The sequence below is a fragment of the Felis catus genome, chromosome A3 (genome assembly GCF_018350175.1).
Source record: "Felis catus isolate Fca126 chromosome A3, F.catus_Fca126_mat1.0, whole genome shotgun sequence".
NCBI classification, from domain to species: domain Eukaryota; kingdom Metazoa; phylum Chordata; class Mammalia; order Carnivora; family Felidae; genus Felis; species Felis catus.
In genome coordinates this window covers 80,517,022-80,534,381 of record NC_058370.1, presented here as the reverse complement: position 1 = coordinate 80,534,381, position 17,360 = coordinate 80,517,022, and the positions used below count along the sequence as shown (strand labels likewise).

The 17,360-nt window shown below is 39.6% G+C and overlaps 1 protein-coding gene across 13 annotated transcripts in view; it reads right to left on the bottom strand.

The window, feature by feature from the left end:
- EHBP1 (EH domain binding protein 1) overlaps nucleotides 1–17,360 on the bottom strand; it is a 365,510-nt gene that overhangs the window by 314,295 nt on the left and 33,855 nt on the right. For 3 of the 13 annotated variants that reach the window (XM_023251703.2, XM_019827274.3, XM_023251704.2), the window contains one exon: nucleotides 14,551–14,952. The exons of 3 other annotated variants lie outside the window; for them this stretch is intronic. In XM_023251703.2, coding sequence (XP_023107471.2) covers nucleotides 14,551–14,654 — 104 coding nt within the window. In that variant the 5' untranslated portion in view covers nucleotides 14,655–14,952. Of the gene's footprint in view, nucleotides 1–14,550; nucleotides 14,953–15,785; nucleotides 15,996–16,105; nucleotides 16,199–17,360 lie in introns of those variants that run through there. 7 more of the 13 variants (XM_019827278.3, XM_003984038.5, XM_019827279.3 and 4 more) reach the window with 5 other exon arrangements.

Below are 17,360 nucleotides of genomic sequence, written 5' to 3'. Positions count from 1 at the left end.
AGGCGAGTGAAGAGGGGCACTGGGTAGCTCAGTCAGTTAAGCGACCAAGTCTCAATTTTGGCTCAGGTCATGGTCTCACGGTCATGAGATCTAACCCCACCTCAGGCTCTGTGATGGGCATGAAGCCTGCTTAAGATTCTCTCTCCCTCTTCTCCCTCTCTCTCTGCCCCTACCCTCCTCTCTCTCTCTCTCTCTCTCAAGTTAAACTTTTGTAAATAGATAGATAGATAGATAGATAGATAAATAAATAAATAAATAAATAAATAAATAAATAAATAAATAAAGGAGAGTGAAGAGATAATAACAGTTAAATGTAACATATGACCCTGGACTGGATTCTGATTTAGAAAAACACATTAACCTTTTGCTAGAAATGGAACTACCAGCATAACTGGAGAAATATGAATTAGGTCTACAGATTAAGCAACAATACTGTATCAATGTTAATTTTCTGACTGGATAAACTGTACTATGGTCACCTAAGAAAACGTCCTGGTTTTTAAAAAATACACACTTAAGTATTTACAGGTGAAGGGGTATCATAGGTAATGTTAAGAGAAAAATGACATATAGAGAGAGCAAAAGAGAATGATAAAAGTTGACACTTGGGGAATCTGGGTGAAAGGTATATGGGAATTCTTTGTACTAATTTGGCATATTTTCTAGAAGACCGAAATTCTTTCAAAATAAAAGGTTCTTTTTTAAAAAGAAATAATGTTGCAATAATATACCTCCTGTTAGAACCTTAGTACCAAAGATGACAACTAAATCAAAAGATTATTTTAAATACATAACTGAATAAATGAGAAAAGTCAAATCTTTCTAATGGAATTCCAAATGTAAGAAGACTAAAGGAAACAGAAAATCATCATTAGAATACAGTAATAATTGCCACAGTCAAAATCTACCAGAATTTAATATTAGTGGTTGAAACTTTAAAGAGAAATAGGATATTTACACAACCTCTCAAGTTATCTCCCCTCCAAAATTTGTTAATTTTTTAACATATGTCCACAAATCCTTTGATACTCCTCCTTCCAGGATATGGAACTAAATTCCCCTCTTCATGAGTCTATATTGGACTTAGTGTCTAGCTACTAACAAGTTGAGTATAAAAAAGAAAAAAGTAATAACTTACAGTGAGAAATCTGGCAGACTCTACCTTAACCAAGTGATCAAAGTCAACACCACCAGTAATAGCTCATGCTGCTATCATGTACCCTCTGATATGATGTGATAAAGGCACTTCACATCTGTGGTATCTTCCTCAAATCCATAAGTCCAGTCTAATCATTAGAAAAACATTAAACCCAATTTAAGTGACATTCTACAAAATACCTAGTTAGAATTATTCAAAACTATCAAGGTCATGAAAAACAAGGAAAGGCTGATAAACTGCCATAGATTAGAGCAGCTAAGGAGATGTGACAACTAAATGTAACGTGGTATCCTGAATTGTATCCTCAAACAGAAAAAGATTAGTGGCAAAACTGATGAAATCCAAATAAGTCTGTAGTTTGGTATAACAATATTGTACTAACATTAATCTCTTAGTTTTGATAAATGGCCATGGTGAATTTATTCACCCTAATTTTACCCAAAGTAAGCTAGGTAGTAAAGAGCATACAGGAACTCTTCTGTAAAAGTATAATAATTTTTATACTCTTCTGTATAAGTATACACTCTTATACAGAACTCTTTGCAACTCTTCTGTAAAAGTATAATAATTTCAATAAAAAGTTTTTTTTTAATAAATGAATTAACCAATTTTTAAAAGATTATTTTGTAAATTAGAGTACTCTTCAAAATAAAGCTGAACCATTAAACTCAGTCTCTAAACCAACTTATTGCAAGAATAAACTCAGCTTCAATTCAGTTACTCTGAAATAGACTATTACTACATGCTCATTGCATTTAATGATTTTTGGAGGGGGCATAGAGAAGTATGAAAGGTAACGAAGGAACTGTGTGTGGTAAACAAGATTTGGGAAGCTTAAGGGGAACAGTTGGAAAAAGTGCTAAAATAAAATAAGAAGAGGTTTAAGAGATTAAAATTGCCATTCCAATAGTATCCTAAGCAAACAGGAAATCTGGAAGGTTCAGTTTAGGATAACTACCGCAATAACATAAACAAAGGAACAGAAGGGGCTAGCAAAGTGTTAAGGCTATCATAAAAGCCTATACCACAGGTTCCCAAACTTTCTGGGTTTAGAAGGCCCTGAATGTGTCAGTAATTTTTTCACAGGCCAAAGGAAACACCTAACCATTCTATTTATTAAGTAGTCAGGTCCAAACAACTTAAGAATATATGCCCTAACAACTCGACACCTGTGTTGGGCACTGCACAACCTCTCAAACCTCAGAAGACACTGCCCTCCTCTTTCCTGTTCCATATATATTTTCACATAGTACTTGCTTTTCATAATAGCAACTGCCAACAATCAGCTTTGTAAAAATATGGTATGAATGAAAGGATTGTAGCAATCCAATTTTAAAAATGAACTACCTCAAGTATAGTGTGTGTGGTTTCCAACACATGTTGCTGTCATTTCCCTCAAAATTCTTCCATCTTTTGGCACACCTGTAGAGTTCTCTGCAGTGCCTTCAAGGCCTCCTCAGTGCACAGTTTAGAAACTAAGACCTTTACAAAAGATGACAAAGGATATTGCCAAGACAGTAGCAACAGAAAAACTGGAGTGAGGGGCACCTGGGTGGCTCAGCCGGTTAAGCACAGGACTTCAGCACAGGTTATGATCTCATGGTTTGTGGGTTTGAGCCCCGCATTGGGCTCTGTGCTGACCTGACTGCTCAGAGCCTGGAGCCTGCTTCGGATTCTATGTCTCCCTCTCTCTCTCTCTCTGCCCCTCACCTGCTTGTTCTTTCTCTCTCTCTCTCTCTCCCTCTCTCTCTCTCTGTCTCTCTCTCCCTCTCTCTGTCTCTCTCTCTCTCAAAAATAAACATTAAAGAAAGAAAGCAAGAAAGCAAGAAGGCAAAACTGGAGTGAGAATTGAGACATGCCTCAGAGAAAAAAAAAATCAGCAGATCCAGAAATGTTGCCTGGACATATAATAACTGCGCTAGCACTTGAGCAGTTCCAAAAATAGAATAATAAAAATTATTGTATTATTAGCTATCCTCCAATAGTCCTTGCTTCTGTAGAACAGTCTTTTTTTTAATGAACTAATAAACCTATTCAAATGTTTATATTAACTTGACAGCCTTATAGGTGGCATCGCTAAAGTACATTACTCTCACTTTTAACACACACACATATATTACAGAAACTGCTGAAAAAAAATTCAATTCAAATTTTCAACTCATTAACATTTCTAGAGTACCAATAGGAATTGTCATCCAGCATTTGCAAAACTTTACTTTAGACAGGTATCTGAGAAAGAATCATATATGATAGTTCTAAAACCTGGCTTGATGATGGATCTTAAGCAAGCCATCAGGGAACTCCTAAAATGACAGACTTGCCAGCACCATTCCCCATTTACAAGCTCAGGCTTTCTAATGAGCATGGAAATCTCCATATTTGCAAAGTACCCAGAGATTCTGAAATCAGCTAGTTTGAGAGGAAATGACCAAAACAGCACTGTTCAGTAAAACTTTTTGTGATGATGGAAACGTTCCATACTTGCACTATCCAATATGGTAGCCCCTACTCACATGTGGTTAGTGAGCACTTGAAATGCGGCTAATGTGACTGAAAAACTAAAACTAAATTTTTAATTTCATCAAATTTAAGTTTAGATGTAAATAACCACATGTGGTTAATTGCTTCTGTACTGGACAGTACAGAACTTGATGATTTATTTTAAATATCCATTCTTATAAATTTTCCAAGTTGTACCTTTGATTTAAATTAGATGATCAGAAAACTAGGTAAAAACTTTATCCAGTTTAACAGTCTGAGTCTTTTGTAGGTGGAGACTTACCCAATGTCATACCTTTTTTTTTTTTTTTTCCATAATAAAAATCCTCTTTGAATTAAGTTCTAAAAGTCTCTGCAAAAAAATTTGGATATTTTCTTTAGCCAGAAGAAATACCACCTGAGCCAATGTGCTTCCCTTTTTGCCTTAGCTGCCAATAAATTCAGAACCAAGTCCGGTGTCCAGTGGTAACTTCTCTTAAGTGTCCAGTAACATGCATTCTCTGATCCTCAAGACTATCTCTGTTCTATTTATATCCCTAAATTAGTCAACATAGTGTTATTTTAAATTCTTAAGCAGACAAACTCTTTTGGACATGGGCAGAGTGTCAACTTTTAAAGTGATAACTTCTTTAATTAAAGTCAATGCTTTTATTGTTAATTGGCTTTAAAGTCAATTTTTTAACTGTTTTCTCATTTAAAAAGTACTTTTAAAATAACAACACTAGGGTTAGTGACAAAAAGAGATATTTTAATGGAACAAATGTATTGAAGAAAATCTTTAGGTACTTATTAGCAAACCTGCCTGAAAATATCACTATAATAGCGACAAATAAGACAAACATAAACTAACAACCTGCTGTAATTCTATAGCCCCCATTTCACAAACTCAGTTCTACTCCTTTTATAAAATATGCAAAAGTCCTGATGCAGAATATGAACATCCCTACTGAGCATTCAGTTCAAAACGCTTGTGCAATTTTTCCTTCAGTACACTGGCCTATTTTTATATCATGCAGGGAACTACTTCAGTAGCTCTTTTGTTGAAATTTTCCACAAAATTAGAACAAACACATTTGAAACATCAACAGCACATTTCTAGAAATGCCTAGTTTTAAGTTCTCTGAGCATCTAATTGCAAAACTAATGTGAAACTAAACTTAAATTGTCAGAGTAAAATTTCAAATAACCTCTCAAAATTTCATTTTAAAAATCAACCTTTGGGATGCCTGGGTGGCTCAGTCGGTTGAATGTCCGACTTCAGCTCAGGTCATGATCTCATGGTTTGTGGGTTCGAGCCCTACATTGGGCTCTGTGCTGACCTGACCACTCAGAGCCTGGAGCCTGCTTCGGATTCTGTGTCTCCCACTCTCTCTGCCCCTCCTTCACTCATGCTGTCTCTCAAACATAAATATATAAACTTAAAAACAAATACACAAGCCAAAACTTGATACCAAATTAAGGTAAGGGAATTTCATATTACTGAGAGATACAGTGTTCTAAATGGGATCATTAAAAAAATCATGACAGGGAAAAAAAATTCTTTAAGAAAACTTATCATAAAATATATCCTAAATATCATAAATAGTCACCATAGGACACACAAACAAATGCTGGCAAATTAATTCTACTTTAGATGAATTTAATTAGTTTCCTTAGCCATATTATTTAGTTGAAGTGATTATTAGAAAGTAAATAAAGTTATAAGAATGTGAACTGATTTGGGGGCACCTGGGTGGCTCAGTCAGTTAAGCATCTGACTCTTGATTTCGCATCAGGTCATGATCTCACAGTTCCGTGAGTTCGAGCCCCACAATGGGCTCTGTGTTGACAGCACAGACCTTGCCTGGGATTCTGTCTCTCCACCTCTCTGTCCCTTTCCTGCTGTCTCGCGCTCTCTCTCTCTCTCTCTCAAAAATGAGACAAAACAACAACAACAAAACACCCACATGAACTGATTTTGCTCCAGAGGCAAAGATAATGTAGTTCTTTTCCCCAAAAGCCAAAGTATTGCCAAAACTTAGTTAATTTTAGCACAGCACTTCTAGCATGCTCCCTGGTTTACTCCCACCCCTCGTGTCACTCCAAACTTCTGTGCTAGTTCGTCTTTCTCTAACACTCTTAAGTGTTCAGGTTATAGTTTCAGTCTTCTTGCTTACTCTATCCTTTTGTCTAGATAGTTCTCTTCATCACTTATTGCTTAAATAATCAGATAATGACAATAACAACAATTGGTAACATTGATTGAGTGCTTACTATATGTCAGGCACTATTCTAACCACCTTTACAAGTATTATTTCACTTAATTGTCAAAACAACTTTATTAGTTTCATCACCATTTTACAGATGAAGTACTAAGAGGTTAAGTAATTTGTCCAAGATCACACAAAATGTATTTTTGTACATACACAGATATAAATGTTCCTTAAAGCTATTGTAAAGTTTCTTTCTATAGCTGGAAGGCAGGCACTGTGGGCTCGCCTCCATTCTTATGCAGTTAGACTACATTAAGTTGAACTGATAGTTTACAGGTTGGGCACAGAGAAAACAGAAAGGTACCAGACTCTAGATTCCACAAACAGTAGCTGCAAGTAACTCCAATGATTTAGAGCAGAGGACAGTAAACTTATTCTTAAAAGGCCAGAGTAAATATTTTAAACTCTGCAGCCACCCAGTCTGTGTAGCAACTATCCAACTCTGCCATTTTAGTGTGACAGCAACTATGGACAAATGGGCATGGCCATATTCCAATAAAACTTTATTTACAAAAGAAACAGCCTGGACCAAGCCAAAGTGTGCCAACAATCTAGAGGCTACTGAATCTGGTGTGGAGGCAACTGTGATATAAGCACTACAATATCAAATTATGGCATAAAGTATCCTCACTATTTTCCTTAAGTAACCTACAATCGAACTTTTGTACAGCTGAATTTCACATGTAATAAATATTTAAAATCTGGATAAAATACAACATGTATCGATTCCAGTTTAAAAAAAAAAACAGTCCACAAACACTAACATAAAACTGCTAACAAAGTAACATCAATTTGTTATCTACTAAAGTTAAATCTACCTTTGACAATTTATCACATGCAAAAGAAGACTGGGCTATTTCCTTTCAAGAAATAAGGGGTTCAAGATCCACATAACTTGTAACACGAAGTTCTGCAAAGTAAAACTTTCTGCCTTACCTCTCCCCTCATTAAAATTTTAGCACCTGTCTTAACCATTTCTCCTGCAATTAGTCTTGGCAATTTCAAGAGCCAGAGAGGCCATTTGTCCCACACTTTAGCCTATAAATTCCTTGACTAACCTCTTCACTCCCAAAAATCTTTTCCTCCATTCCACTTCAATCACCAACTGCCACTGTCGCACCCTAACAGCTATAATCTTATAGTACAAAAGATGACCCATTCAAATATAGAAGAAATTCCACTTAATTTATTTTTTAAAAAAGAAAATTAAGGTATACTCATATTTAATGTATATGGAATATTAATTAAAAACATATTGAGGGGGCACCAAGGTGGCTCAGTAGGTTGAGTGTCTGACTTCAGTTCAAGTCATGATCTCATTGTTTGTGAGTTTCAGCCCTGCATTGGGCTCTCTGTTGTCAGTGTGGAGCCCACTTCAGATCCTCTGTTCCCCTCTCTCTCTGCCCCTCCCCCATTTGTGCTCACTCTCTCTCTCAAAAATAAATAAAACATTAAAAAAAATATTGAGGATGTATGCTTATTTATATATTTTTTAGATTTTATTTATCTCTACACCCAATGTGCGGCTCAAACTTACAACCCCAGGATCAAGATTAGCATGCTCTACCAACTGAGCCAGCCAGGCACCCATGCGCTTATTTTTTTTTAAACTGATAAGCAAACGTGATCCAGAGGAGACTACAACCTTTATCTCATCATTACCTTTAACCAATTCCTCCACAATCAAACATCTCACTTTTTTCCAGTTCATTCACTCTGGTAACTCAACCCCAACAACTATTCAACCTCCTGAACATATCAAAAGCATTACCCTCTTCACTTTTTCATTGACCATCCCACCGTTCATGTCCTTATTTTCCTCCTTTTCCATCTCATACTCCATGGTGCATCACTATAAGCATTCCTGTGCATTCACTCTCAATTTCCTCACCCTTTTTTCTCTCAGTTATGCATTCATGACAAAACCCAACCCTGATTAAATCCAACTCTGCCTATTCTATGCCTGAACCCAAATAAGGAACACAGCTCAATTAAAATATGCAAACTTGCTGGTTGCATTCATTTTAAATTTAAGACCACAAAGTTAAGAAGGTCCCAGCACCACGCAGCAATCTTTCTACATTTCCCTAGTCAATTCTTGTTTTGACAATACCTCCTCTCTCCTTAATCCTTCAACACCTGTCACCTCCCTCTCAGCTGATGACCCCTAATATTACTTCCCTGAGAAAAGAGAAGCCAACAGAAGAGAATGTCCACACCCTCCTGCACCAAATCTACCAACCTACCTGCTTCTCTACCCGTGTCATCTGCCTTCTCTCCTTATAACAATGAATTGTTCCTGCTTCTACTCAAGTTCAACCTTTCCACTTGGGTACTGGATCCTGTTCCTGTTCTCATATTCAAGGACTTTTCTCCTGAAGTTACCTCCTCTCCCAGCACACCATCAGTTTTTCCTTCTTTACCAACCATTTCCATCAAGCATTCCAATATGCTGCAAATCTTCCACGTGAAACATAAACCTTGACTTCTTGTCTCTCTCCAGCTATTCCTTAGTTCTCTGATTTGTAGCAAAATTCTCTATGAAAAGTATCTACATTGATCATATTTACCTCCTTTCTCCTACCCCAATCTAATCATGCTTTTATCCCTACCTGTCCACTGAAACTATTTCTCAAAGTCACCAGCTCTCTCCACCTTGCCAAAGCCACTGTCATCTTGCTCAACCTCTCAACAGTATTTGACACAGTTAAACGCTACCTTCCTGATACATTTTGCACTTGGTTCCTCAGAGAATAGTCTCCTAATTTTCCTCCTAACTTACTAATGCTTGTTTTTCAGTCTCCTTTGCTGGCTCTTCCTCTTCTTACCTACCTCTATATGTTGAAGTGTCCCAAGGCTCAGTCCTCCATCATCGTAATCTATATTAACACCACAGGAAATTTCCTATAGCCCCATTGTTATAAATTCTATCTATTTACTAAGAGACTCCAACCTCTTCTCTCTCCTGATCTCAAGATTCTTGTAATTAACTGCTTAATTAAATCTCCACCTGGATGTCCCATACTTTAAGAAAAGCAAAGCCGATTCTTGATTTCCCCCTCATGCCAAACCTTTTCCTCTCCAGGTGTTCCCCATCCCTATAATTAACATTACATTCATCTGGTTGTTCAACCAAAAGTCTACAGTCCTTATTGATCCATCTCTGACTTTACATCATATCTAATCCATCATTAAGTCCTGTCAACAATTCCTTCAAAAAATTTATTTCCAGTTACATGGGTGTATACATTTATCAAAACTTACTGAACTATACACTTAAAAGTGATGCATTTTATTGTATGCAAAAGTGTAAGGTATACCTCAGTAAAATGTGGTGTAAATGTATGTTTGTTACCTGCATATATCTGCCCATTTCTCACCACCTCCATCACTACCTCCTTGCTACTTGGACTACTGCAATAGCCTCCTAATTAGTATCCCTGCTTTCATTTTTACTCATGACAATTCGTATTCCACAAGGCATCCAGAATAATCTTGTTTTTTAAAATTTTTAATGATTATTTGTTTTTGAGAGAGAGACAGAAAGCAGGGAGAGACAGAGAGAGATGGAGACAGAATCTGAAGCAGGCTCCAGGCTCTGAGTTGACAGCAGACAGCCCAAAACAGGGCTCAAACTCATCACCTGAGCCAAAGTCAGATGCTCAACCAACTGAGCCACCTAGACACCCCCAGAATAATCTTTTTAAAATGTTTATCACATTACATCACTTCCCTGCCCAAACTTCTCCAATGGTTTCCTATACACTTAAAATCCAAAAGCCCTCAAGGCCATACATTATCTAATGCCTACCTACCTCTCAGACCTCACCTCTTTATCATCATCCTTCCTTTGTTCTACTGTGTTCCAGACACAATGGTCTTCTATACACTCCTAAAACACACTAAAACAAACTTGTGTCCAATTATTTTTTCTTTTTTTTTTAAATGTACTTCAAAAGTAGGTTCTTTACACAAAAGCTGATGTACCTCTAACTCACTCCATTAAATGGTCAACAGAGAAATGCTTGCTGAAGCCATCCAAAGAAGTGGATCTGAATGAGTATTTACTAATGTAATTTGGCCTTCATAAACTCAAGTCAATACTTAAAGTACATGCAACATTCCAATGTCCAACTGGAAAACTAAACTGGATCAGTTACAGAAAGCCTGGAACATCAGATTAGGAGTTTACATTTTATCTTATAGGCCAGCATCACAAACTTAAGCACTAGGAAGAACTGCTTTTTTTTAACTTTTCAAATCCTGAGATCACAAAGAGGTATAAAGCAATGAAGAAAATGAGAAGTTACTTTCAGGGATACATACATACATACATACTACACACACACACACACACACACACACACACACACACACACACAGAGTTTTTGTACCTCTAGAATTTTGAGCCATGTGATCATATTACCTATTTTTAAAATAAATTATAATTAAATATATATTTAAAAACAGAAAAAAGGAATCTTTACATGACATGGAAAATCAGAAGCAAATGTATTTCTGCCTTTTTGGGAAAAGTTTATAGTAGTTTAAGTACTTTTTGAATGCCATAACTAAGAATTAAATAAAATAAAAACCTAGATAAAATACATTCATATATGTAGATGATACAGACACACACACAAAATACAATATATGCTCATACATAATGGTTCACATCATGTATTGGGGAGCTCCTACCACAACTGAGTTCTGTAACCTAAATTATCATAACCACAACTTGCCAACTTTCAAGTAGTTTCCTTAAATACCTGAATAAGTGCTGAGAGCTCATACAGTGAAGACTTTCCTCAGAATCTAAAAGCCTACAAATGATGAAAGAACCAAATAAGAAATAAACTAAGAAAAAAGACAGCACAGTCTCTTTCCCTCAAACTCATCTCCAGTGGCCAGTCTCACAGCTTCATCAATTAAGTGAGATTAATAATTAAATGACTTGGGAACAACAATAAAAGTAGAAGATATAAACCCTTAACATCTCCAAATTTGCTAGAGCCTCTACGTGGCAATCAAGGGGTGATGAGGAATAGGACCTCACAGTATAGTGCCCTTCTCTAAGATGAATAAAAGTCATTCAGGTTTTTGTTCTTGACCTAAGTTCTAGAACCACTACACCATGAAAGAATCAGGAAGTGGACTCACACCCCATCAGCCAGAGCAAAGGTGAAATATTGTAAAACAAGAGAGAAAAGAACTTTGAGAAAGCAGAAGCCCCAAATCCTCTAATCTATAGAATCCATCCTTTGATCAAAGGTAAAGTACTGTGAGTTTGCTCATGGCCTAGATCTAAAAAAAGATCCTTAAACTCTTACCTTCATCCTGTTATCTGGCATGTCCAGGCTCATACCGTATGGCCATGACAACAGAACAGGGGAAACATTCTCCTTGCCTTAATCACAGAAATAACACATTCTCCCTTGAAAAACATATCCTGATTCCCATGACCCCCTAATCTCAAGTTTCATCTTTATTCCTTGAGTTTCAAATTCATGCAGAAGTCAGTGTATTTTTAATATACTTTATCCTGGAGTCATGAGGACACTTGGTAAGGTTGAAAACATTATTTTAAAATACTGGCTTTTGGGGTGCCTAGGTGGCTCAGTTGGTTAAGTGTCCTAGGGTCATGGGATTGAGCCATGCATCTGGCTCCACACTGAGCGTGGAGCCTGCTTATGATTCTCTCCCCCCACCCTCTAAAAGAAAATACTGCTTCTTAAACTTTAACATGCATACCGTGTGACTCAGTAGGTCTAGGGCAAGGTCTGAAAGTCAGCAGGTCTAACAGGTGGTCCCAGGTGTTGCAAATGCTCCTACTTCTCAGAAAACATTTTAAATAAGAAGGTTCTAAAAGGCAATAGAACCTATATACATAGGTTACCTCCAAAGACACAATCCCAATGGAATGCTATCTGTTCTTTTCATGGTTTATTCCTTCTTCCCTATACCAGATCTATTTTCTTATCCTCTCAACACTTGTTTACCTTCCATGTGACTACTATAAAATTGAAAAGTCTAGAACATCCAAATATTTCTAGTGTTAAAGCCATTTCCTATCATGAAGACCTAATTTAATAGGTATACCATAATGGCCATCCCTAAAAATGATCAAGCCATCTATTCATCTGTAATCAAGTTAAATTTTCATTCGTTCACATTGAGACACATTAACAATAACTTACACACTTCTCAAGGGAAAAAAAATTAGCGATGCTGCAAACTATAGGGAAGAAACTGATTTTGTTTTTTGTGGACGTTTTAATGTTTATTTTGAGAGAAAGAGAGTGCATGCAGGGGAGAAGCAGAGAGAGATGGGAGAGAATCCCAAGCAGGCTGCACACTGCCAGTGCAGAGCCCCACATGAGGCTTTATCTCATGAACCATGAGATCATGACCTGAGCCAAGATCAAGAATCAGATGCTTAACCGACTGAGCCACCCAGGCACCCCAAGAAACTGATTTTGTAACTAAAGAATCACCTGATGTGTTCTACATCCCTTAAGAAAAGACTCAAATTTAACCATCATAAAGGTGATACTCCCAGTATACTGCCCAGTTAAAAAATACAATGAGGATCTTCCTCATTCCCTAGTTTGGTTACCAGTACCCAGTCTTCCAAACCAGAAACTTGAGTGTCAATCTAGGCCTCTCCCTCTCCTTCATCCCCATCTGTTCCAGACTCCTGACTGAAATGACCATCAAGTCCTATCTATCTGGTGTCCTAAGTGTTCCTCCAGTCTATTCTATTTCCTTTGCACTGCCCTAGTCTTAGCCTTTTTCCTCACCTTACCTACTGCAACAGCTACCCTGACATTGCTGCCTCCAGTTACCCTTTCCACTATGATACCTGCTCCACACTATTATCCAAGTGATTTTTCCAAAATGCAAACCTAATGTATCTTCCGCTCAAAACTTTTTACTATGCCCCCCACCCATCACCCACAGAATAAAGTCCAAGCCACATATAATGGTCCAAGCACTTAACTTTCCATGATTGGAATCCTGCCTGCCTTTCAAGCATCATATCCCACTGCACTCCCCCTATCCTGCACTTTAAGCCCCATTATTATCAAAATACACTGCTTGAATTTCCAGCACATCCCATGCTATTTAATTCCTCCAAGCTTTTGCATAGGCTGTTGCTTCAGGCTAGAATATCCTTCATTTCTTCTCCCTTGGCTTTCTGGCCAACTACTATGAATCTTTCAAAACCCAGTTCAGATCCCAGGAAGCCATCCCGAGACCATACCCTCTTCTCTTAAAGAATTATTTCCTCCACTGCCAACTTTGTAAGTAATAATAGAATTTACTGGGCATTTACTATGTGCCTGACACTGTTCCAAGCAGTTTACAGGTATTAACTCATTTAATCTTCACAATCTCTCCTATGAAACGGTACCATTATTTCTTTTGCAGATATGGAAACTAAATCACAGAGAAATAAATAACCTGTCCCCAAGCATACCAACTGTTAAATGATGGAGACAGATGAAAATCCCTACATCATACATATTTGTATTACTATTCCTATCAGAGTGAAGTTATTTACACGACTGTCATCACCATGGACTGTGAGCTCCTTGAGGGTAGGGATTATGTCATATTCACCTCTCAAGCCACAGTGCCTAGTGTAAAGTAGGTAATTAGTGGATGCATTTCTTGAATTGCATATAAAATAACATTTCTTACAAGTTCAAGAAAAAAACATTCACAAAACTAGTTTCCAAATATTCAAATATGCTATAAGAGTTCTAGAACAGAGCAAGTTACTTCTTTCATGGAATAAAAAGGATGTCAAAACGAAAGGTAATACAGACGTGAGATTACAGTCCTTGTGGACAATGAAATAGACTTATGTAGCAATAATACTACATAAACACTGAAATAAATCAAAACCCAAAGGACCATTTGCTTCAGATTAACTCTTTTTCACTTACTAAATAAGAATTCTTGCTTACCATTCAAAGCAGTGAAAAGAAAGCCCTAAATTTACTTTGCTCAAGTAGAAAGAAGCAAATCATAGGCCAGCACTACTAATTGCTTCCTTAAGTCTGGCCAAGAAATGTATCCCATTAGGCAATTAAAATAAAATACAGTTGCCTGACTAAGCATATAACAAAAGAATTTCTAAGGTTGTATGGGCTAGCATTACATTATTCAAATAATGAAAAATTATTTATTTTAAGCCAAGAAAAATGAAAAATCAAGAACAAAATAAAATCGATCATCACCACCCCAAAGGAATATAGATTTCCATATTAAAACACATACAGGTTACAATAAAACATATGCATGTTTACAATATTCAATAGTCATTCTTTAAACCTCCTTCAAATTATAAAAAAATCAAAGTTTTGCTAACACTAATGATGAAAGACCTCAAGACCAAATCAACTGTACTTGGTAAGCTCTCACAGTTAGTCCTCTGAGCCATACTGAAGTGCAATAATTAAAACCCATAGGGATGGTACCAGCAGCAACAGTGCATACCACGATACTTGTTAGAGTAATCTGTACCCTGCACAGCTTGTACACACTCGTGCACTACAGAAAGGTAAATCTGCTGTCAGAAGAAGCAGAGTTTAGGCCACAACACAGGAAACTCTACCCCCAGACATGTCTTACCATTTCTTGGTACACTCAACCATCAACTCCTGGTAGGAGGCCACAAACTGGAACTTGGATGCATGTTTTCCCACACGCTGCAGTCTCTTCCAAACTGAAGCCATGATGAGCAGTCACTTGAGCAGTTCTGGGTTAGCAACACAGCAGCTTTAACAAAGCAGAGGGCCCAAAGGAAAGGAGCTTTGCACGTATGTCTGTACTTTAAAAAAAAACTCAACTACGACTTGAAATGATGTTTGGGGTCCATAAGTCTTCTCCCTGTTTCACAGGGTAAATCCCATCTTAGATGAATGGCCCAGTCAAGAACAGTATGATACACATGACAGGATGAATGAGAGGAGGTTCCCTCATGAAGACATCACCATTCCACCTCAGGGGCTATATTATGTGTATTCTGGAGGACTGAAAAGCAAAACAAAGAGAAATATATGAGAGAAGCTTGAGGAGTGACTAACCGCCCAGGTTAGATAACACTGCAACAGACAACCTCAGTTCTCCGCATGTTTTTCAAACAATGAAACAAAACACCAACCTCAAAAGCCAGTAACATCAAGGATGCAAGACGTCAAGGAAGAAATTACAATTCACACCGAAGACGTAGAGCAACACATCAGGTAATCAGCATCAACAACAATCGAGAAACGCAAGTCGGGGCCCTACCTCCCCCTCCTAGCATCACAGAAGGGCGAGCAGAGCGGGAAAGTCTAGGGATGCTGTTTAATGTCCACCGGCAGTCAGAGGGAGGAGTGGAACATTTTTAAATAAACTTTGTTTTTCAGCCGATAATTAATAGCCTCCAGTCTTTGAATATGTGCTTGGAACAGATTAAGGAGCAAGGAGGAATGCTGTTGTTCAGTCAGAGGAGGGAAATGGATGGGAAAAGAGGAGTGGAGGGAAATCTCAAGGCAGAGGGAGGGCAACGTCCGGGCTCCAGGCCACTTGGGCTCTCCACCTTTGCTGCCAACCGGAGGGAAATGGAAACTCCTGCCTGGGCGTGAAGCAATGACCAGCGGGGCAAGTGCACAGTATGGGGTGCGGTGCCTCCCTCCCCCATCCGAAGGGAACAGTCCTCTAGAGCCTCCTCTTCTCACGCACAGAGCCCAGACCCCTGCCCCACAGCGGTGGCAGGCGGTAGCTCGCCCACGGTCCCTGTCACCCAGGCGATGCCTGAAGACCCCAGCCCGGTCCCCGAGCCCCGTCCCCGCCGAACGTCCACTCCCGCCCCCTCCTCACACCTCTAATCCCGCTGTCGGGCTGAGTCTGGCCCCGTTCCCTCCTCAGCGCCGCTCCTCCGTCGCCGCCGCAGCAGCAGCCGCCGCCGCCGCCACCGAGTCCTCCATCCCCGCCGGAGCCACATGGAACAGCCGAGCCAGCCGCGGCGCTCGCGGGAGCCGGGGTCTGCAGCCCCTCAGGCGGACGGCGCGCCTCACGCCCGCCCCCTCCCGGACGCAGTCGCCCCGCGACCGTCCCCCACCCTACAAAACCCTGCCAGAGCCGCTGCTCAGTGCCCAGCAACCCCTCCCCCGCCTTCCTCCTCCGCCACCATCATCATTACCTCCCCCGCCGCACCTCTCACACTAACCCTACCCACGGCGGCTCAACCTCCGTCCGCCCCGCCGCCATTGGCCGGGCACCACGCGTGCCCCGCCCATCTCGGTGGGCGGGCCCTTGAGCGGCGGGGGCACTTCATTGGCCAATCTGGGTGCCCATAACAGGAGCCCCACCCCCCAGCTTTGGAGGTGTTTTTCCCCCAGCCGGAACGCGGCGCACAGTCCACCCTTTTTTTAAAAAAAAAATTGGAATCCACCAGGGACGATCCCGCCCACTCCTCTGATTGGCTTGGAGAAAGAAACGATAGGCGGGAGGAGTAAGGAGTGTTTATAGTGACCTGGAAGATGGTTGATTAAACTGGATGTCCGTCAAGGGTGCTCTGGGTGCCGGGCGGGGTTTCTGGCTCGACTCAGTGAAAGTAGAGCCCGGTCTGGCTTAGCTGTAGCTGTGGGCAGTACAGCTGCTGTGGTTTTCTCTCTGGTACTCTCCTGTCCCCACCCTAGAAGCTGGGTGCGCCTTCTCCGCCACTAGCAACTAGGCTGTTTGCGCACACGGCCTTGGTTTCACCCGATTCCTCCTGGGGGTTTTCCTCTGACAAACTGGAGTAATGACCCTGCCAACGCACGCCTAACATTCGGTGTACTGTTCCTCAACGGGATTGAATAAACTGAGCTGGAAACAATATTTACACTGCAATTTCTTCTTGTTCTGATTCTTCAACATTTCTTTGAATCTTGGTTTCTTTTTTCTTCTCTTTTTCCTCCTCCTCCCCTTCTTCTTCTTCTTCCCCTTCTTCTTCTTCTTCCCCTTCTTCTTCTTCTTCTTCTTCTTCTTCTTCTTCTTCTTCTTCTTCTTCTTCTTCCTTCTCCTCCTTCTCCTTCTCCTCCTCCTCCTCCTCCTCCTTCTCCTTCTTGCCCCCCTGTGGTCTTTTTCCCTTGTAAATGACTCGGGAGTGGCTGGCATGTAAAAAGGGTGGTTATAGGCAAAGAAGAGGATGAAATAACCCAGAGTGTGAGGGCAGGGACACTTAACCTTGTTAAAAAGAGCCAAGGACCTTTCTGAGAATTTGATGAAAGCTACAGACACTCTCCCAAGGAGGAAAATATATCCTATCATAAAACACAAAAATTTGCTTTCAATTTTGGGTAGTTCATAGACCCCTGGAGTAGAGAAAGAGGGCAAAGAATGATATTGGAGGAAAGGGGATCCCAACATTTAAGGAATAAGCAGAGTAAAGTGGAAAAGAGACTGAGGAGGAA